The sequence below is a fragment of the Eumetopias jubatus genome, unplaced genomic scaffold, assembly GCF_037043125.1.
Source record: "Eumetopias jubatus isolate StellerSeaLion01/CBP00866 unplaced genomic scaffold, mEumJub1_p1.0 scaffold_7, whole genome shotgun sequence".
Lineage (NCBI taxonomy): Eukaryota > Metazoa > Chordata > Mammalia > Carnivora > Otariidae > Eumetopias > Eumetopias jubatus.
Genome location: NW_028274813.1, coordinates 79,469,126 through 79,491,981, shown reverse-complemented (window position 1 = coordinate 79,491,981; position 22,856 = coordinate 79,469,126). Strand labels below are relative to the sequence as shown.

At 37.2% G+C, this 22,856-nt stretch overlaps 1 protein-coding gene across 16 annotated transcripts in view; it reads left to right on the top strand.

The window, feature by feature from the left end:
* MEIS2 (Meis homeobox 2) overlaps positions 1-22,856 on the top strand; it is a 202,021-nt gene that overhangs the window by 126,784 nt on the left and 52,381 nt on the right. For all 16 annotated transcript variants that reach the window (XM_028119465.2, XM_028119463.2, XM_088025087.1 and 13 more), the window contains one exon: positions 16,928-17,004. In XM_028119465.2, coding sequence (XP_027975266.1) covers positions 16,928-17,004 — 77 coding nt within the window. The remainder of the gene's footprint in view (positions 1-16,927; positions 17,005-22,856) is intronic.

Here is a 22,856-nt window from a genome sequence, read left to right as displayed (position 1 = left end):
GGCCCAGAATGTAAAAGACCTTCAAAGGCAGGCCAAGAATTTTTTGTTTGTTTTTTGGGTTTTTTTAAGGAAGGAGAGAGGGAGGAGGGGAGAGAGAATCTTAAGCAGGCTCCACGCCCAGCATGGAGCCAACATGGGGCTCGATCTCACAACCCTGAGACCAGGAACTGAGCCAAAATCAAGAGTCAGATGCTTAACCGACTGAGCCACCCAGGCACCCCAAGAATCTGGTTTCTGATGACATGGAGCCATGCAAGTTTTGGGAAAGGTAGGAATGATTCATGCAGTATCTCATGTGGGTGCTGGTGGTAATTGCTGGGGCTTGATTGTAGTCAGATTTAGAGACATGAAAACCAGTGAAAGATTTCCTTCCAAAACAGCTAAGTAGAGAGTGACACCCAAATTCTGGTGTTCCTGGGGAAAACAAAAAGGATACTGTATTACTTTATCTCCTTACTTAATATGTCCCATTATTTTTTGGGTACCTCTGCTCACCTTAACCAAAACGCCTTTGAAAGAACCCATCACTTTTAAGACCCATTAACAGACAAAGAAGATGCTGAATAATCACACATCACAGAAAACGTTTGCATTTACAAACACTGGTGATACTCATGAGCGTTTAAACTGGGTGAAGGTATTAGTTAGGAATCAGCTATGTTAGGATGAGAGGATTAATGGAGAAAACATCCAACCACGTAGCAGAGCAATGGAAACAAAGGATTCTGACTTGTGACTCTATTTATGAATAATATGAATGAATAGCTATTATGTTATGTGCTTAATTACGTGCCAGATGCTAGGTTAGTACTTGAGTCCTTTAAGATGACCCGTAAGACCTGAGATGGTCTGGCACTGGCTGCTTCTCTGGCCCTATCCTTCCACACAGCTCCGCTCACCTGCTTTAGGACTCTGATCTCCTGGCTTTCCGGCCTCCTGGCTAGCTTGGACTTCACTCAAGTTCTGCTCAAATGTTACCTTCTCAAAATGCTCTCCCTGACTACTCTACAGAAAAGATCAGCATCCCTAGTCACTTTCTATCTCAGTTCAGAAATGACCTTAATCAAGTTTTTCTTTATAAAACTTAGCCCCAGGCAGATTGTGTGTGTGGTTGTTGTTGTTGTTTATTGCCTATATCTCTTATCAGAGTATAAATTCCATGAGGTCACAGATTTGTCTCATCTGCTTACTACTGTATTCTCAGGGCCAGTAACAGTTTCTGGCACTCAATAATTGTTTGTTCAATTAACAAATGACTTATTTAAACCTCATAAGACCACTATGAGGTAGGCACCATTAATTTTTCTATTTTATGAGCGAAGAACCTGAATCCTAGTGTGATTCAGTAGCCTCTTCAAAGTTTCACAGTTTGGAGCCAAGATTAAAAGCCAGGACTGTCTGATTCCAGAGCCCATACATTTTGCCACACTACTCCTCTGACGACCCTGTACTCAGATCATAGTACTTGAAAGTTGGTATGAAAATTGTTCGTTAAGAACCCAAACATTCAATGTATATGCTTGAACAGTTTCTCTGACTTTAATATATATTTATTGGAAACATGATAAATATTTCTATATGTATGAGAAAGTAAACGGACCCCTGCCCCCCACCCCCCCCACTCTAAAAAAAGAAAGGTATCTTGTGGAGCTAATAAAGGGTGATCTTGAAGAGCAAATTTGCTCACATGGGCCAAATGCTTCCTCCTGCAGAGTGGGCTGCTTCCCAAAGAATTAGCCTCTCTCAAAATGAATTATTAACCCCAGCATCCTGGCCAAATTCCCACTTGGATAGTCTAGGAACTATTCAAAACTTGGAATCTATTGAAATTAGCCTGGCTTGATTGCAGTCTCTGCATTAATTGTGATATAATAGAGTTTCTCCAGAGATTTGTGCATATACTATTCTAATTTGTATAGGCTGGCTTTGTCTCTTAAATTTTTTAGTTTCTTCTTCCCCTTGTGAGATGTGTCCTGAATTTCTGTATAAGTTTGTTTGTTTTTGTTTTGTTTTGTTTTTTAATTTTGGTGGGTGAATAATTGTAAGTTTCTTTTCCTTTGGACTTGCCAAACCTTTTTCTCATTTGAGTGGCTAGTTAGTCTTTTGGTCATTCTAGAAGCATGTTTCAGACTTTAGCCACCAGAAGCTTCCAGATTCCCAGCTCTCTTGCACAGGTGCAGGGACAGCCTGGGTAGGGACAAGATTCATTCAGTTAAAGTTTTCTAGTTGTCTTTTTCAAATATATGTTCCAGTGGGAGGCACATATGTATTTTAAAGTTTAAAATAACTGATCTAATGAGAGAACTATTTAGGACTGTCATACTCATCCTAAAGTTACGGCTATTAACTTCTTCAGACGATTCTGTTAAATGATATGGGCCACTTGTTTGTCTCAGCCAAGAGCAGGCACTGTAATATCACTTACGTTCTGGAGAGATTGGGAGGTATGAGTTTTGTTAAAACTACCGAATCACTTTGCTTAGGTCAAACTAAAACGAAGACCATAGAAATCCACTGTGTCACGTGATTTTGAAGGTAACTGTAGACCTTGTATAATTCATCAAGTCTTGCTAACATCGCGTGATTCTTTCTTTCTATGAGTTGGCCTTTCTTGCCTTGAGTTGGCATAATCAAATCTCCAATGCAAAGGATTATAATAGGTAACTCTAACCATGTTTTCATATCCTATGCTTTCTCCCTAATGGTTATGGAGAATAGGAGTGAAGATGCTATTAAAAGGTAAAAAGTTATTCCTAGGAAAAAGTTGGCCTCATAGATTTTCAGCACAAAGAAGGAAATTGAGAACTCGTGGCTTACGTCTTTGCATTTATTTATTTCTACCCGGATCACAAACAAGTGTTAAGTCACTTATGCTTTCTGCGTTCACTTCTTTATCTTTACCAAGTGAGAGGAGACAATGGATGTAAGCCATGTGTACTTACAACTTCAGCGGCTAATAATAGAAAAATGCTTTGAAAATGACAGATGGGAAGAGCTATAAATGCAATTGCTAATGGATTTATGTGCTCTCTCTCCCTCCTTCCAACCTATTTCTACCAGTACTTTCCAAAAAATTTCCCAGGGCTCCACCTGAAGTATGACCCGATGGCACCAAAGCACATGTGTTTCCTGAGTTAGTTGAGTGTTTCCAAAATGTATCTACACTTTAAATTTAAATGTTTATCCACTAGGGTATTAAATCATGGAAAGTGTTACTGCCTTGGTATAACAGTCATATACTTCTACCTAGACTATTGTTATAAGTTCTGTGGGGCTTTTAATGGGTTTTTCCCCCCTATATCTTAGTCAATATGGGCCTAGAAATATCTAATTCCTTGCGGAATAAAAACAATTTTGATTTTCAATAGTGTAAACAAATTGATAGAAAGGATGCTTTTAAATCTGTAACACGCAGAAACTTCCCATCCCCTTGCCATTAGCCTCCTCCCAACTGAGTGGTTCTAACTACTAACGTGAGAAAGTAAAAGCCTAAACACTGATATTTCTCCAGCTTCCCTTGTGCACTTGAAATGAGACACTCCATGCTTCAGTCTCGGGTCAGGCCTTGAAAGTGCTCATTCATGTATTCATTTCCCATTTATTTATTGAGCTTATACTACTCTCCCAAGTACTTTCCTACCAGCTAGGCATATAGCAGTGAACAAAACAAGTGCAAATCCAAGTGCTTATTAATAAATTCATCAGAAGTTTCCACCTGGCATTTCTTGTAAACATCTAAATTTGTTCATAAAAAGAGGAGCATTACTCCACTGGTGGTATTAATTGCTTTGCAAGAACATTATTTATCTTATGAAAGAACTTTAACAAAGAGCAAACTCCCTTAGCAATTCAACTTACAGTATTTATACTTGCTATAAATTGTATTCCCAAATATCCAAGGAGATAAAAAAAGTTAATGTCCCCAGGGAGTGGTTCTAGGTTCTGTAACATTGTCGGGACGTCAGTCACTTTAAATGAAAAGGGAGAATGGATTCAGGAGCTCAAGAAAAAGAAAAGAGAACATAACCAGTGAAATGTCAAAATACCAATCTCAATCTCTGTTTTTCCATTGCTCTAGACACCCGACTTCTTAGATGTCTAATCCAGAACCTGACAGCTATCCATTATTGTTTATAGAATGGTACAAAGATCACTCTTATCAAATTGCACATAGGTTTATACATTCTTTATAACAGTATTATCAGGCCATTTCAAAATTGACTGGGTAGGTTAGAAAAAAGATGAAGACCTTATAAAGTAGTGGTTTATATATTTTTTCCCTGAATTTCTTTCTTGTAGTGTACACTCTCTGAAAATTTTAAATGTCCAAATAGCTGAATTGAAAAGTCTTTAGTTTCTGCCAGGTCAGATGTGATGCTAAATGGATACTGATTATCAGCTGGGACTGTTCAAAGGAGAGTTCTTTAGTCTAGATTTCTCCAATATCCAGGCCAAATCCAAGTCATGGTCTTACATGGGGATGCAGAGTTGTGAGTTGGATGGTGATTTCTAAGCATACTTTTGCCCTCTTTGAGATAATTTTTGGTTCCTCCTGTTTACCTCTTGCCCTCTCTTCTCTCTTTTCTTAAGAAAATATTCTTATTTAGATAAAGTGTAATCAAGAGTTTCATGGTATATATGTAAGAATAATAACCTTGGATTTTCTTAATGATTTTCTGCTAGAATCTAAAGGCCATTTGCAGCTTATTTCTTGCCATGTGGCAATCCTTAAGTGTTTTAACTTCTTAGAAAACTAAACCCACTCAGCTTATGTTGCTATGGGGGTATATTTCCAATTACTCAAATAGGAGAATTTAAATTTTTTAGATATTTAAATAATGCATATGATTTCATCTGGAACACACGAGTAGTGAAGGTACCTTCAGACTTTACCTCAAACTACCCTGTTTCAAATGAAAGCCTATGGTCAACTCACCTTGTGATAAAATAGTTATGCTCTTAAAAAAATAAAATAAAATATTTACACTCTATGTATTATAGTGGAATATGGGTCAAACTTAAGTTCATCTGCCAAAGATACAACATACCAAGCAGGTATCAGAAATGTTAGAGGACTCTGTCCATCATGTAGAAAAGTCAAGGGCGATATCCAAACTATTGACCAGTCAACAATCAGAAAAAATGCTCAACTAATTAGAACAGACGCTGGCCATACTGGTTCATACTACTTGAATTCAGCTACATTAAAGGGTTGTCCTTTTAAAGTCCAGTTTTTGTGGAGACAACCATTTTCAGGGCTTCTTAAATCCTTGTAAGAAATATTTTCATGCAAAAACCAGAATTATTTGTTTCTAAGAATGTATAGACTTCTGATATACAAACAGAAGGAATAAGAGGTAGCTATCGCTTTCTATAAAATCTTATCACTTAATAGATTAGAAAATATATAGCCAATTTGGTAATTTCACATATTCATATTTTTACTATGTTCCTCATTATTCCTCTCTTTTATCCAGGTTGATAAGCAGATGAAACATGGTAGAAAGGTAATTAGAAAAACACTTTCTGCTGAGGTCAGCTTGGCTACCTAAGCCAAGAGTAACCTTTTCTCAATATCTTCTGATTTGCTGTCCAAGTTAGGAAGAAAGTAGCCACATATAATATTTAAGTAAGCTGTAAATATATATTAGCATATATTCTTATTCTTTTGTCATGAAACCTTTTTATTTTTGTGTCTATATTTTCTTTTAGTCCACAAGTTTCTAATTCATTTGGATTTACTCAGCGTAGCATTTAATTATGGTGGTAAAAGGTGAAATACTATCGAATGGCTTGATATTTCAGTACTTAATCACTTTTATCTTGAATGAGTAAATGTTTAGTCAATAAATATCCAGAGTCATGAAAACATGTATTTTTATTTACATGTATATTTTCTCATTTTGTTTGGTTAGGACATAGATTAGATAGTTGATGATCTTCTATAATTACCAGAAGAAACATATTCATAAGTATGTTTAAAGACATTTTAAAGGTATGCTAGTTACTGATGAATTGATTTGCTCTAAACAGGAATTGGAAACTCACAGCGTGATTGTTTTCATCTGCTTAGAAACACTTTATATGTCAAGTATTTGTGTGTTTGAAAGTTTAGGTGAAATAGTCATGGGCAGTGTATGCACAAAGATCAGTGTTGTGACAGTCCCTTGTTCTGTCTCCATCTTGATTCAGTTAACTTTCACTAAACAGGCTGCTTCAAAAAAGGGAAGGAAAAACAACTTGATAAGATAAAACTCTGGGGAATTCCAAAATAAATACTGGTAACTGATCTTTTTTGATGGCCCATTAATAGTTTTCTTACTATGGTACGTGTTGGTTGCTTTATTTACTAGTATAGTGGATAACTATGGTAAACACTTGGGTAATATCTTTGACTTTGTCATATTCTCTGGACTGATCTTTCTCCCATGTTTTTTAAAATCATATAAATTCTAAAACATTTTAAGAACATGGGATTATAATTAAACAGGCAAAAAAGTCAGGTGGCTTTTTTTTTTTTTTTTAGCCCACCTGCCCCTCCCCCCCATTTTTAGAGTATACATCTAAGTATATAGTTGTATCCAGTGCTCATTTATATGCAAAAAGCAGCTCTGTATAACAGAAAAACAAGCCAGCTTGGAACCTCTGAACCAAGTTTCTAATGCCAGTGTTCTACACATTATGTTTTTATCTTGGTGCACTGTAAAAATGAAAGAATTAACTCTTATTCAGGAGGTCTGATTCCTCATTGCCACCCTGATTGAAACCTTCTCCATAATCTGGTGCAAGAAATGGCCATTCACTACTAAGGTTCTCTTTTTTAACCACTACTGCCCATCATAAGAAGTCATTCCTTTACAGCTACTTTCTTTTTATTTTTATGACTTTTTAACTTATCATTAACCCCATTCTCTTATCCTGTACTCTGAGATGAGCAAGAAGATAATATCCACAACATTTCCATTGCTTACTCTAGAGATAATAACCTTTTTTGAAAAAAAGATAACCCTCCGTTTCTTTAAACAACAACTTCCTCTTTAAATCTATAGTAGCTTTCTCTTGTCACATTGGACTTTCAGTACATTCTTAAGGTAAATCCAACAAAATTATTTATAGCATCGTCCATGCAAAGAAAATTAGACTAAACATACTGGAATTGTTTTTAATAGTTTGTAAACTTGCTTAATAATTCTTTAATATGTAACTCACTTCTTTATCCATTTTTTTCATGTTATTAAAGAAATGCAATGGACTAATCACTAATCCTCATTTCCTTCTAACTCAGTCTCATACCCACTGTGTCTGGACTCCTTAAGTAGGATTGTTGTCCTAAGATTAGATACAAGTATCTCTGTTGTCTAGACATTATATAACTCTCTACCACGACCTTCAGATCCTTGTTTTAAAGCAACCCCTTAGCCTCTTTAACAAGAAGAGATATTAAATGCTAATGAAAAGTCCCATGCACGTATTTCTTTTCTACAGCTTCTCAGTGTCACCATCTGAATTTGCCAATTTCTACCCTGTTCTCTATATATATAAAATTTTACTCTTGTTTTATTTATTTATTTATTTATTAAAAGATTTTATTTATTTATTTTACACAGAGAGAGAGAGAGAGAGAGAGAGAGGGAACACAAGCAGGGGGAGTGGGAAAGGGAGAAGCAGGCTTCCCGTCAAGCAGGGAGCCCGATGTGGGGCTCAATCCCACGACCCTGAGATCATGACCTGAACTGAAGGCAGTCGCTCAACCAACTGAGCCACCCAGGCGCCCCTTTACTCTTGTTTTAAATAAGAGCTGGTTTTTGCTGTTTCATGTGTGATGCCATAAAACGTTAGTATTATTTGCCTCTTTGCATGTCTCCTTCCTTAAATCTCCCTTCTCATTTGCTATCCACCTCTCGTCTCCACCAACTTCTCTCTCAGTTCAAAATAGTCTTTTTAGGTTGCAAAGAATTTATTTGTTTGCATTCTCAAACTTGATTAATTCAACATGTAGTTATTGATGCCTCTTGCATGCTGGGCTCCGAACTAGATTCTGGAAGTCAAATGTGCATAGCTGGTCTCTGCTCTCAAGGGGCGTAGAGTCTAATAAGAGAGGTAGACAAGTAACCAAGTATTTGCAATTCAGTGGCGTGGCGTAAGGGGGATGTGTAGGGTGACATAAGAACATGTAGAAATGGGTGTTAAGTAATTTACAGGATAAAATCTTGCTATTGATATCCACAATTCCTAGGTAGAAATAAGATATTCTGTATGAAATGTTCTTTGAGATTATGTAAGCATGAAATTTCTTCTTGCTGGGGAAACCAGGGACATCTTAAAAAAAGGGAGGTGGCCAGTCCAACAAGGTTTAGGCGAGTCCCTTTCTCCTAAGTTGACCTCAGTTTTGTTAGACACAAAATAAGAAAGTTTGAATGAGATGACTCTAATGTCCTTTCTAGTTCTAAAACTCTGAGTCTGTAAGTTTTTCTTTATCAGTTCACTGAAAAATCTAAATAGCCCAAATCTGTTTTGAAATCTATTTCAACAAATGATCCATAAAATAAATAAGCACAAAATTCAATTTTTTGGAAAAGTGGTCTGGCTATAGAACTGAGTAGTCCCATAAAATATTGATTTGGTCATAGTGTGGAAATGTGAAATGATTGTTAAATGAGTCAAGGCCTTATTTGTGGCCTTTGGCTCATTTGGTAAGATTACCCATTAGCCATGTAAGCAGCATAATACGCATGACCGAGCAGCTCATGGGAGCGTCCTAACAAATGTTAAATAAAAATTATCTTTCTCTAGCCTTAGGAATATTTTTCTGTTATTTTCAAAATAAAACTGAGCTCAGCTTTAAAGTCTCAGTCAATAGGAAAATAATTATATCCATTGTGCTTAAAATTCTGACTCCTATCTGCAAATGTTTTATAGTACATTTTCCTAACACTTTTTATATCTTTTTGGAAATTTGGAAATTGAAAGGGGGGAAGGGGGTGGAACCTGGCTGGCTGAGTCGGGAGAGCAGGCAACTCTTGATTTGGGGGTTTTAAGTTCAAGCCCCAGGCTGGGTGTAGAGATAATGTAAAAATAAAAATCTTTAAAAATAAAAAAATTAAAAAAAAAGAAGTAGAATGGGTATTGGTGGTATCTAACCACTTAATTTCATCACTCCTGCGCATACAAACTCCCTCTATACCATTAGAATATGTATGTGTAACATTTCCTCTTGAAGATGCAAAAAGTGTTACTTCTTTGTTCCAAGACACTTGTTTTTTATTCTTTCAGTCATTAACTTTGGTTTCATAAGAAATTCCTTCTTCATTTTTTTTATTTTATCTATATCTTGATAGTAATAAATTTAATAACTGTTCTTAAAATCTCTGGATGATAATCCATCAGGCTCATTCAGTATTTCTTTAGCTTATCTACCAGAGAGAGAGTGCTTTTCTTTTTGCTCTTTTTAATGAGGCCTTCCTACCATGGTTCTAAATATCAGCCAAACATGGTAATCTCTTAGGATCTGGCTATTATTAAAAAATCTCGCAAACCTTTTGTGAATTTTAAAACGTGATTATTATAATTCAATCTATTTACTTCAATGTGAACTCAAATGGAAGTGAATCTCCTGAAATAGACACATTTTCTTCATCCCAAATATACATGTAGCATAAAAAAAAAACAAAACAAACCCCAACTAATTAATCTAAATCTGAAATCTGGGTTTCCATGACACCAAACATCTGGATGAAAGTGAAAAATTTAGTGGATGTTTTCAAATATCCAAATATTGTGTTGTTAAAACAGTTAAATGACTGAATCTTTCCATTTTTATCTGAGTATTTATGCTTCATATACGTAGCATAGACAAAGATGTATTGAGCACCTATTATGTGGGATACACTGTTGCTAAGTGCTTTTAATCTTGACCTCTGTCCTCAAATGACTTGCAGTGCAGTGAAGGGTATAATACAAGTGCACAGATATACATTAATAAACAGTGTGGATCAAATAAAAATGCAAGAGAGAAGGAGAGAAAGCGCTGTGAAATTTTTAAGGAGAGTGACTACTTCTGCTGGAGAGGATTTTCCACTGGATTCAGTGGACTGGCCATGATGGACATGCCAGAATCATGGAAATGGAAGGGAATGGTGTAAAACCCACTCTCCTTCGTCAGCTGGGAATTTTACTGAAATAAAATAACCCCAAATTAGCTGGAGGATTGCAAAAGTTGTGTCATTTTGCATTATCACAGCCTTTGGTTTCTGTAAGGTTTTTGAATCTTAGGTATTTTGATGAGTAAATTTCTATCATTTCCCTTAAGAGTTTCAACTGGACACAAGAAACATACTGAAACTTACTCTCTGGTCATTTTAAGAAACACCATAAGAATTCTACCTTATACTTTGCTTTTCTAATTTAGATTTTAAAAAATTCTGGGTTTTATATACATTGCATGCTTAAACCTCTGTCTTCCCAGTGAGGTCATTTTTTAATTTATTGGGAACACAACTCTGATAAACTTTTTTAAAAAATCCCAATCCTCAAGATTTTTGTTATGTTTGATCAGAGTCTGCAGGGATAGATGAAAGCAAAATGGTTCATTTCTTTCCTCTTCTTCCTCCTCCTTCCTTCTATTCTTTTTGTTTTGTTTTGTTTTTAACAACAAATAATCATTTTTAGCTGGAGGGGGTAAAGGAATAAGCTCAGAAGATTCCACGTAATCTAAGTCATGCCATGTGTATGAGTCAAGACTAATTTATTGGCTCAAGTAACTGATAGGTAAAAAGAGCTGGTTTTAGGTAAAGCTGTATCCAAGTGCAGAAATAATGTCAGGAATCTATTCTTCATTGGCTCTGCTTTTGTCTGCATGGGCTATATCCTCAGTCAGGCTTTTCCATTTTGGTGGCAACAATGGCACCAGCAACTCCAGGCACATATTCTACTGACTGAGTAACCCCTGTGAAGAGAGAATGCCTTTGACTGACAGTCCTTCTGACTCCCATTACCCTAACTTGGGTTTCATTCTCAGCACAGCCAGAATGGCTAACTATGTCGATTGACCAAGCCTGGTCAGTTGGCCACCCCTGAACACATTCCTAAAGTAAAATCAGGGTACTATTACCAAAAGAAAAGGGAAAGATACTTCAGTGAGAAATGTTAATGTTAATGGGGAAAACCTTCACTAAATGTCAAGAGACCAGGTGGTTATCTCATCTCTTACCACTGCCGGTTTCTATGACTGGGCGTATGTTACTCAAGCCTATGAGTCTTGGTTTTGTCATCTACATAAGTTGGGTTCCAGACCATAGTTCTATCTAAAGACCTTTTTCTTCTACTCTTTTGTGGTTCTGACCTCAAGAACTCAGGACAGAGATAAGGGGACACGCAGAAAATGCAGACATTTACAAATAGTAACACAAAGTGAGAGATACATCATGTTTCCTGTAGAAGTGCTTAGGGTAGAAACAGGAAGTGAGTTTGGCAGTGGAAGAGTGAAGGGTTTGTACTGCATCCTGAGGTAGTGATTAGAAACTCAAGACAATTTGAGAGAAAGAGAGAGAGAGAGAATCACTGCGATTCACAATTAACCATCACAAACTTTATTATAATCTCTATAGATACTCCACAACCCATACAGAGCTTTGTTAACCTCTTCATTTTACCTTACAGAGACTGGATTCCAGGCCCAGTCTTGTTCAAGGCAACAGAACAGCTTGACTGAGAACTTGTCTAGTTTTTTAGTTTGTTTGGGTTTTTTTTTCCATTTTTCCTACAATATTTAGAGATACTCAGATGGAGTTGGGGAGAATTACAAAAGTTTAAAAAACCCTAGAGCTTTACCCTCAGAAAGTTATACTTAATGAAAACAAACTATATAAATGACAATGAAAGGCTAAAATTATAAATACCAAGTAAATTGCAATATGAATTTAGTGGAAAGGAGATTACCTTCAACTGTGAAGATGTGATGGGTTTTAAATATCTTGTTTCTTGTTTTATGTGAAAATGTTATTTGTTGCACATGTTCTAGTCATAGCATAGGAATTTTTGTTTATATAAGAAAAAGATGTTGAATTAATCGCCACTGAATAACTTTGACATTCCAGAAAATGCATTTATTTATTCAGGGGTTAAGTTTTTAACACCTTTGCATGTACCCCAGTTCAGTAAGCATAGTCCTAGAGTAATAAGGGATATTTACCCAATGCAGTTTTTAATTTAATTTTTTTTAAGATTTTGTTTATTTATTTTGAGAGAGAGAGAGCACTGAAGCAGGGGGGAAGGGGCAGAGGCAGAGAGAGAAGCAGACTCCCTGCTGAGTAGGGAGCCGGATGTGGGACTCCATCCCAGAACCCTGGGATCATGACCTGAGTTGAAGGCAGATGCTTAACCAACTGATCTACCCAGGCACCCTACCCAATGCAGTTTTATTGTCCACCTCCAGAAAAGTGCTTAGAGGTTTCCATATATGAGTGGCATCATCAAAATCTCAGTCACCTGGATGAACTCTACAGAGCAAATAGTGTCTTGGAGGGGATTGAGGAAAGGGAAGCAGTCACCATAGTGATCAGTTTCCAAGTGTTTGCTCAAACTAATTTGCCCAACAAATTACTCCATTGTTTGTCTTAATGGTTACATTACATCATCACAGAAGTCATTTGACAAATTGGACATTGTTCTTCAAGAGCTCCATCTAGTAAGCTTCATAGGCCAGTAAGTGATTCAAACTCACTGGGTAGGGAAATAACTTAAGAGGCAGGGCTGGTCCTAGAGATATCCTGCTTTTAAAAATTATCCAGTCAGAGAATTACCATAACAAAAGAATATCTAACTTTATAAAAATGTTAAATTACTATGGTATTTTAAAAATATGAAGTGTATGAATTAATTGCAATTACAATAAATTAGTTATAATTTAAAAATTAATAGCCTTTAAAACCATTGTTTGAAGCAGTACACACAGAGACGGTATAGGTATCTATAAACAAATAGTAAAAGCCTCTACCCCATACCCTACATAAATAACATAAATCATTATTAGTGTGTGTTTTTCCAGATGTTTTCTTGCAGTACAGGGACAGATATATACATATATAATTAATCTATTTATCTATTTTACAAAAATTCACAATACATGTTCTACAATTTGCTTTTTTTTCACTCAACAACATCTGGGAAAAACTTTTTCATGAGAGCCTCACATTTTATTAACTATGATTAAGTTTATAGATTAGTTATTTATAATTTTTCACCCTTCCAAATCCTACCGTTTTCATTTATCCTGTATTTCTCATTCATGAGATGACTAGAAATATCACTTGAAGTATTCTTAGACATCGGTGCAAATCCTTTCGACATGGAATAAAATTCATGATAAATCATTTCCAGTTTGGACATTATTGGAGAAGGATTAATCACAAAAGAAGATTATTATTAAGTGGTTTCATCCAAAAACTGTTTCACTGATGTATTCCAAGGATACTGTAGATCCATTTCCATGTACTTGATAAACCAGGTTAACCTCCAAAGAAGAGAGGGGGAGAAAGTCTAATTAAGGTTAGTATCTTGAAGAAAGATAATATCTTACTTTCAAATGAGTCTTTAGGAAAAAACGAAGTCAATTACACATATTTTCTATCTACACTGGGTTGTGAGCCATACATGTCTTATTAACTTTTTAAAGAGTTGTCAGTTGACATTCAAAGTAAGGAGATCCTTGTGACTCACTTCTGTTCAACAGTGGCTTTAGAACTATTTTGGGATGTGAAAAACTTTGACCTACACTGGTTCTTTCTTGATGAAGGGAATCATCGTCACTATTATGTTATGGTGTGCATTCTTAAAAGTAAATTGAGCCACCTCTGGGCCACTGGACCAGAGTGGGTTGGCCCCCAACAGTGAACAGACTAAACTCTAGCTTTAGTCCAAGAATATGGAAACTGACAACAAATTATTACTTGTGGTCCACTTCCAGTTTTCAGGTGCAAACATACCAAAGTTTATTTTAAATTTGAGCCAGTCAGACATTTAATAATATACATCAAAGAAGAAGTGAAGGCTTCCCATGTTTATTGTTTCAATATGATGTCTGTTCTAATAAAGTAGAAGAATGTGTATGATAGACCATGTAGTAGAAATTCTCTGGTTCTACACTTAGGCCTTAAATATATACATGTATTTGTAAATTAATCCAAAACACATTGCCATGGTTCCAGTTCCTCTGAAAGCTGATTGTTTTCCATCCCTTTTTAAATTTTAGAAATATAGTGGCTGACGGCCAGAACATTTTCAGATACACAGTCCACTCCATGTATAAAAGGGGCATAGAATCACGAATGTTCAAAAACCACAGAACATTATTTAAATAAGTTAAAGTTATTATGGTCTTCCCTATTAATTAAAAAAAAAGCCATCTGTGCAAGGTGAATTTTGGTAAGGTCCCAATTTTTTTAATGATTGAGGATGGAATTTGCAACTGCTTCTCATAGTGGAATGAAAGTACGGCTCAGGGATTCCCAAGATAAAATGTACTGTTTATGTAATTTTGTGGTCATTTGACTAAATTTCTAATAAAACACTGGAAAGAATTCTTATTATTTGATCAGAATTTACAGTCCTACTTCAAGGAATTGGCTCTCCACTCACATCAGCTTTCTATGCTTCTACTTCCTTAACAACCTAGACCTTTATTTCATCTAAACCTTCCGTGTGTGTGTGTCTGCCTCTGTCCCTCTTTTTCACACACACACACACACACACACACACAACACCCATGTTTTGTTAGACCTGCCTTGAGCAAGTGCATCCAACAGTGAGCAAGACTGAACACACCAAACAGAAAACACTGCGTAAAGAAACACACTGGATGACGTTACTGATGCATATCAATGCGCTCTTGCCATGGGTCCCTGTTTTCCTTTTTGTTATTTGCAGGTTTCCGATCAATCTTCCATCACTTCCATATAGGGACAATAACCTAATAAACCTCAGCTTTCAAAATCTTAAGAGGAACAAAAAGTCAAAAGGTGCTCCTCCCTTGAATTTGGCAAGAAAATACTATGACCAGAAGGATCTGCGGACTGTTTTTGGTCATTTCCCCCCAACCACTGTTTTCAGTCAATTAAAATTTGTACCCTAGGCCTTTTCCAGTTTGAAACCACCCAGGCATCTGTGATGAGCAATCCTTCTTGTTTGGGCAGTCATTCATTATCTCCATTACCAAAAGGAGAATAGAGGACAATTACGTTGTTTGGACGAATCAGAGTGTTAGGAGGAGTATTTGTCGTGGCGGCAAAGTGCCGTACCTGACAGGCAAGGATTGATGGCCAGGAATGAGTGTGAGTGGCCAAAGCAGCCTCATAGGATGCAAATTACTGACTGTGGATTCCAATTTATCCTGTTCATTTTTCTTGTCCGTGCTGAAGACCATTAGTGGTTTTTGAAGCAGTGAAGGGGTCATTACTAATGTGGGTAGGCTCGAAGCAGGAGGGGGAAGGAGGGGAAAAGCCTTCTGTAATTACACAGCTTTCAGGAACAGGCTGGAGGCCCTAGCCAAAAAAGTGTCAACACCTCGCAATCAGAAAAATTTATTTTCATTTTATGCTTAACCCATATTAACTCAACATTATCATCTTTCTTTGTTAACATTTGCAGAATATTAAAAGCCTGGCTTCTATATTAATACAAATCTGGTTAACCCCTTTTGCTGTACAGGGGATTTTGTTTAACCTAATGGCATTTGGGTTTGCTAATAAGTAATTGTGCACATTTTGGATAATGCACACTATTATAGAAGATGAAATACCTGAAAAATAAAATTTTAGATGATTGAAAAACACGCATTCTCTCCAACACTGGGATGATTAGAATGCTCTGAATGGAATACTCTGTTGTTCCTAACATCACTGTTTAATAATGTTGATGGGAAATCATATGAAAGGCTTCCTAGTTTATGAATGACTTTGACATGCTGGATAAAAGTTTACTTTTTTCTGTTTAAGAAGACCAGTGAATTTAGAGCAGGGACCTCTCTAGAGACATGTTTTATAATTATGTACGTGCAACTACAGTGTCTCTGAAATGAGTGTGTGATTCTAAAATAACAATCCTTGAATTCAGAATGATAGAGGAAAGTGGTCAATGATGGGAGGGTGGTTCAGTACAAATGGTGAGCTGTGATGGGGAGTAAAGAATGAAAAAGCATGGAAACCCATGGCTTCATTTGCTGATTTCCATACCATAAGGTCAAATGTAAAATTTCTATGTGAAGCCTTGCACGTGATTGACTCCTTTTGATGTGTGGTCATCGTGTGTGACCCATTGTGTTAACAGAGCAGTAACCAATAAAAATGAGTGCATCTCCCACTGTCCTTTAAAGGAGTCAACATAAATACAGTCAGTAAACTCTGTTACAATTGGATCAGTTGCTGTGGCTTCTAAGAATAGTAGTGATGACCTACTATCTCGCTTTCCAAACTTCTGTCAATAACCTCAGATTAACTAGGAAATAATGATTATATTTGGCCATCTCACAAAGATGACATAGGATAAGGGCTTCACATAGGTTTTCGAGGCAGTAGAGTAAAATGGCCCTGAAACTAGTTCTCCTAGTGTAACTGAAGTGATTGCAGATAACCAAAAATCTGATACCATCACAAAAGTGCTTTGACCGGCTGAAGAAATTGAATAACTGAAACACTTTGCTTTTTGCTGCCAGCCCTCCAAAGTGTGGCAGGAACTCAAGGGGGCGGCTAATGCAGGGTTCTGGATTCTTGTCCCTGCCTATATTTTTCTACACATGATTAAAAAAAAAAAAAGCCTCGATTAGGAAAATCAAACCATAGACTAAAGAAATCACAAACGGTGGTTTCATTCTTAGAAGTAAGTGACTCTTTCTTAACTTCTGATACATCTTTTAAAACATTTGTTTTTTCATTAGCATCCGTACCCTTCCGAAGAGCAGAAGAAACAGTTAGCGCAAGACACAGGACTTACAATTCTCCAAGTAAACAACTGGTGAGTGACCCGAAAATCAATGTCTTTCTCCCATGGCTAAAATAAGATTTCTAAATAATTGTTTTCTCTTTTGGTTCTGAAACAAATGAAATTGAGGAGGATAACGTCTGTCTTTCTACCCTGAGGTGTGAAAGTAGTGTGTAGGGGATGAAAAGGTAAATGGTGGTTTTAAGATGTATCCCTCTTTCTCTCTCTCTCTCTTCCTCTCCACCTCACTTTTCCCATCTCTGATGCTTCAGAATTCTCCAGTCAAACCACAAATTCTGTTCAGGTCATTCCTATTGAAAACAGTTACTGTGGGGTTTTTTTGTGTAGTCCTCCTATGGAGTTATCAGCTCTGGGAAGGTTTCTTTTGTCTAGGCTTTGAGGGGTGATATAGATGCAGGCTTTTTAGCATTTCCTAATAGAAATTTATTTACCCTATTTTTTTTTTAACACAAGGGGGAAAAAGATTTTCCCATTTTGAGCTTTGCGATTTGACAGATTACTCCTGTGTGGGTGCATGGACCATCACCCTTTGTATGTGGCTTAGAGGGTAACTGAGGAAAAGGAGGGGCAGAGGATTAAATAAAATGATCACAGTGGCCAAGAAATGATATAGGAATTACTTATCAAAATACTGGCCCAGGTTTTATCAGCAGCTTAATTTTGTTCAGTACATTCTTGGGGTGATGTTCAGATTAATTGAACTGACAGTTCCCTTTCAAAATTCAGGGAAAGTATTTGCACGGATTTCAGGCCTTATACAAACTTAATTACATGGAACTCCATTTTATCATTCTAATTCCATGTAGCAGAGGTTGTATTTACAAATGAGAAGTCTCTGCCTTTATTCACAGCTTTCCTTAATATATTTATCAAAGCAGGTTCATTTACAAAGTGCTCTATCTGTGGGATACAGGCAGGCAGACATTAACAAAGCTTTTAGGTTTATCAGGCTCGCTGCCTGATGAGCTACCCGAGGGTCAATTGATTTTGTGGTTCTGTGATTCATTTTTTTCTCATTTTTCTAGGATCACAATGAGAGACATGCTTGGAGAATTAGCCAGTTTGTCTGCCTTATCTGTCAGGCAATTTTTTTTTTTCCCAGGGAAGTCAAGCTACTTAAATTGGCCACAGGAACTGCCGTTATCTGACTTTAATGCACCCTATAGTGTGGATAGCATTTCAATTACACCAGTAACCAAAGCTTAGCTGCAGCCCTTTTCATGCCTAGTGTTGTACAGAAAGTGATGTGCCTACCTACAGAAGCAGAAAATTGAGTTGCCTTGCTTCTGTCAGGGTGATTAATGCAGAAATAAACTGCTAACCTGAAAAGAAAGGCAGAAAGAAAGGATAGACAATACAGACTTGAATTCACTTTAATTTTCTTCTAAAGATTGGAACTATGTACAATTTAAAGATACCCTTTAGACCAAAAACTTGGGATAAAGGCTATAAGCTCCTGACAGGGATGTGTATGTGAATATATGTTGATACGAGCCACAAAGTGTAAATACATAGAATATACGTTCACATCTATATTCTGTTTTATGTTCCCCGCACAAGCTATCGGGGGTCTAAATTCGGAAAAATAAATACGTTCTGTGTTAACTGCAGGAAACTTATTCGCCCTGCACATTATTTGATAATGCGCGGATGACCAAATGGAACCACTACATAGTCAGTGGTCCTTAATGCAGTTCATATTGCTTTAGAATCGTAATTTTTATACACATGGGGCAAGTTGAGAAAGGTGGTGGTGGGAGTGTTTGAGAGAAATGAAGTCTTCATGGAGATCAGCACTGACATTTGATCTTGCTCTTTTTGAACGTACTGTTCCCTATCATCCCTTACCTGTACTTTTTGATGTAGTCCTTATACTTCAAGAGTGAAAAAGCTCTGTATCTAAAGGGGAGCATTTCTCACAATCAGACACCTGGTAGAAACCTGGAAAGAGCACCCTTGTTTTCTGAATTCCATTGAGCCCGAAGGCACGTACGAGGAGTTCTGTCAGTGTGATAGTTTAGGTGTCTCGTTTCTCATATTATTTGAGCCATATTTGCTGCAGAATGCCCAGGGTTAGGATGGGACAGTCTATCGCTCAGTAGACTTTCTGTAATATGGCATAAACATTGACACTTCTGTCTCTACAAAATAATTCCATCTTCCTAATTTTCACACTTCCTTTTGAAAAACCCTAGAATCCTGCCCCAAGGTCCAATTCTTAGTTAACGGCTACTGTAACTTTGATAATAAGGTGTGACTCATGAGGATAATACAGCAAATGGCTCGAAAAGACTACCAAGAATTTCATATAGGGATCGGATTCCTGGGGATTTCACAAAGACGTTTAAAAGAGAACACCGGCAACTTGAGTACATTTCAAAACTGTCCAATACCTTGATGCAGTCAGCTTTGAAACAGAGAAAGCTACCAGCCTCATTTCAAAGGCCTTCACAATCACTGTCCTTAAGTGCTAAGTGATGCCTAAGAGACGTCGTAACAGTGGACTATGAGCTCTTTCTCCAGGCCCTGAGAGCTCTCAGCAAAGAAGCACGGGGATCAGAGAACAGTTCCCAAACCTCATTCAGTCAGCTCTCCTTGGAAATAATACCCACTTCTCTGATTAAGGCCAGGACTTTAGGCTTGTGTGCTGTGAGGCTTGTACCCAAAGAGTTAGAATAGTCCAGAAAGCACACAAATCACAAAATCATGGATGACTTGCTGTTCTAGTTCTGCTTCTCATGCACCTCTTGAAGTACAAAGGCCAAGCAAGGTCGGGGTAGTTAAGAAGCACTGTAACATAACATCTACATCTAGAGTAATAAGCAATAGAGCATGGCCCCATGCACCTGACAAGAGCAAGAAGCTATAAAAACAGACCTGTTAAGATCAGTTAGCAATTTTAGAACAAATAAGCAAAAAGGAAGTTTAGGAGATAATTAAGGGAATTAAAGATTGTTTTATCTTAGCAGCCAATGTTAGAAATAATCGTAATGGGCTTTTCCAGTGTATTTACACTAGGGACTATGCAAACAGTGATGATACAACCAAATCAAATATGATTGCAGGAAAAGAGTGGAGTTTATGACACCGAGTCGTTTTTTTCTTACAGTTAGCCCTCAGAAGCACCTAAATAATCAGTCATTGAGTTAAGACCTTTTTTTTTTTTTTTAAACCATGATAACCAGCTCTTCAATGCATATGCTTCACTGCTAAAGCTCATCACAAGTGGCAAGACTGGTTTTCTCTGCTGGTTAGAACAACCAGTGTAAATGCATTAGGAGAGAAAAACAGCAAAGAAATGCATATCCTCAAGCTGAATAACCTCCTCACAAAGGAGAAGCAAATGTGGTGTAATCTGACTGGATATTGAGTCAAGCTCGAATGGTAAAATGGCATGGTAGGTAAGCGCTCAGGCTCCGGAACCAGACTCTGTGGGGTTAAAATCCTTGTTTCATCATCGATCAGGTGTTTGACCTGCAGCAGATTACTTAACCCCTTTATCCTTTAGTTTCCTCATCTGTAAAATGCGGGCAGTGGTCTATAGATCTTATAGAGTCATGAGAATTCATGAAATGCTACATGCTGAGCCCTCGGCATAGTGCTGGCACACACAGTAGATGCCATCTATTATTAAAATAGTTCAAAATAAATCGTAAAAAGGAAAAATAGGATTCCGTACAATGGTATCAATAAAGAAGTCTTTAAATGGCTTACAAACCAGAATAGAGATTTCTTTCGAGGCGAAGAAGACATTTTCAAGGGGAAAGAAAATTTTAGAGCAGAAAACTTTCTGTGCATAGCTTCTTTTTTTCCACATTCTATAAGTAACATCTGTTTATTGAGAATGTATATGGGCTAGAAGTTGGTGATTTTATAGGTGGAGGAGACATAATTCTTGCCCTCATGGAGCTCACCAGCATATTACATCTAATTTATTTTGTTATCACTTATTTACTATTCACTATATACCAACTGATGCTAAGCCCTTTTAAAACATTTTCTTTTTTCCCTTTTCCCCCATTTTACTGAGAAATAATTGGCATATGTCACTGTATAAGTTTAAGGCATACAACATGATGGTTCCACTTACATATACTGTGAAATGATCAGCACCAGTAGGTTCAGCTAACATCTATCTTCTCGTAAATGTGCATCGCTTTTGTATTAAGCAAAGATTTTGTAGCTTCTTAGATGATCTTTTTTTGTGTGTGTGTGGGTTTTTTTGTTTGTTTTTTGTTTTTTGTTTTTTTTTTTTTTTGTAGTTCTTTGATGCCAGGGAGGTAAGATTAAGGAACCCTAGGAGGTAAGTGGCTTCAAATAGCTGTGAAGGTCTTGAAGGGAAGTTTTGGGTATTAATTCTCTGGTATTTCCTCAGGAGGCATGCTTACAACATCATTGACAAAAGATTTTTTTTAATTATTTTTTAATGAGGAAGTTCTTTTTTTTCTTTAATGAGGAAGTTCTTGTTTGAATAATTTGTTGAGGTGCAGTCATACATCTTTGACAATAATAATCATTGAAATATGACAGTCTTAACTTTGACAATTAAAATCCGTTAAGCTAAAAATACTATGACAAAAGTCATGACATTTCCATGTTCTCATATAACTTTCCTTGGTGTTGGGGCACCTGGGTGGCTCAGTCGTTAAGCCTCTGCCTTCGGCTCAGTTCATGCCCCTCACCAGGCTCCCTGCTCGGCGGGAAGCCTGCTTCTCCCTCTCCCACTCCCCCTGCTTGTGTTCCCTCTCTCGCTGTGTCTCTCTCTGTCAAATAAATAAATAAAATTAAAAAAAAAAACTTTCCTTGGTGCTATATCTGAATTACAATATTAATTTTGAAGTTCCTATTTCCAGGTTTATTTCATTTTATTTTCTAAAGATTTTATTTATTTTGAGAGAGAGAGAGAGAATGCATGTGTGCACGTGGGGTGGGGACAGAGGGGGAGAGAGAGAATCTCAAGCAGACTCCCTGCTGAGAGTGGAGCCTGACTCAGGGCTCAGTCTCATAACCCTGACATCATGACCTGAGCCACAGTCAAGAGGCAGTCGCTTAACCAGCTGAGCCACCCAGGCGCCCCTCCAGGTTAATTTTAAAAGGAAGAAGTACTGTGCTTGTAAAAGCTCATGTCACTACAGTAATTATATCTTCCCTCTATACCAACAAGTAAAATCCACCGGGTGACTTACTAACAGAGTACAGGTAAACTAGGCATAAAGGACTTATTTTCTTGATAGAAGACTGTCTCTAAGGCCCCAAATAATGCACAAAACTTAAATTTCAAAGAACTTTCCAGTTGAAGATAGTTCAGAGAGTTCCTTTGTGTAATAGATTAAATGTCCTGGTACAGCCTCTCAAATGGAAGATATTAAGTATCTGCACCCTGTTTGCCCCACCTTTCCATGAAGGGTCTTAACAACACTCTTTCTTGGTCCAACAGCTTTTAATAATTGGACCTCTGCTTTGTAGAACCTCTGAGAAAGTTCCTGTTTTGTTGTGCCACACTGATGAATGTTTCCAGCATACATAGGAACCTGTTCAGTTAGGACTCAAGAATGGTGCTGGGAGAGTTCTCTTGGGAATCAGTTTCTCTTTCTAGCTTTCTTCCCTTACCCCTGTGGAAGGCTCGCTAACGACCAGGTGACTTGGTTTTCTTCTGTGTGAAATGGAAGGCTGTGGAGACAAAGAATTTGTGTGTGAAGACATGATGTAGGTTAAAAGTGCTCTGAAAGAAAAGGTACTATTGTTAGGAGAACTTCCCAGCCCTGATCGAAATATGAACAGGAACAGAGTGGTAACCTGAGGAAAGCAATCCTTCTCCTCCAGAATCCTCCAGTCTAGATAGATTTGGGTGCCCAGATGCTTTT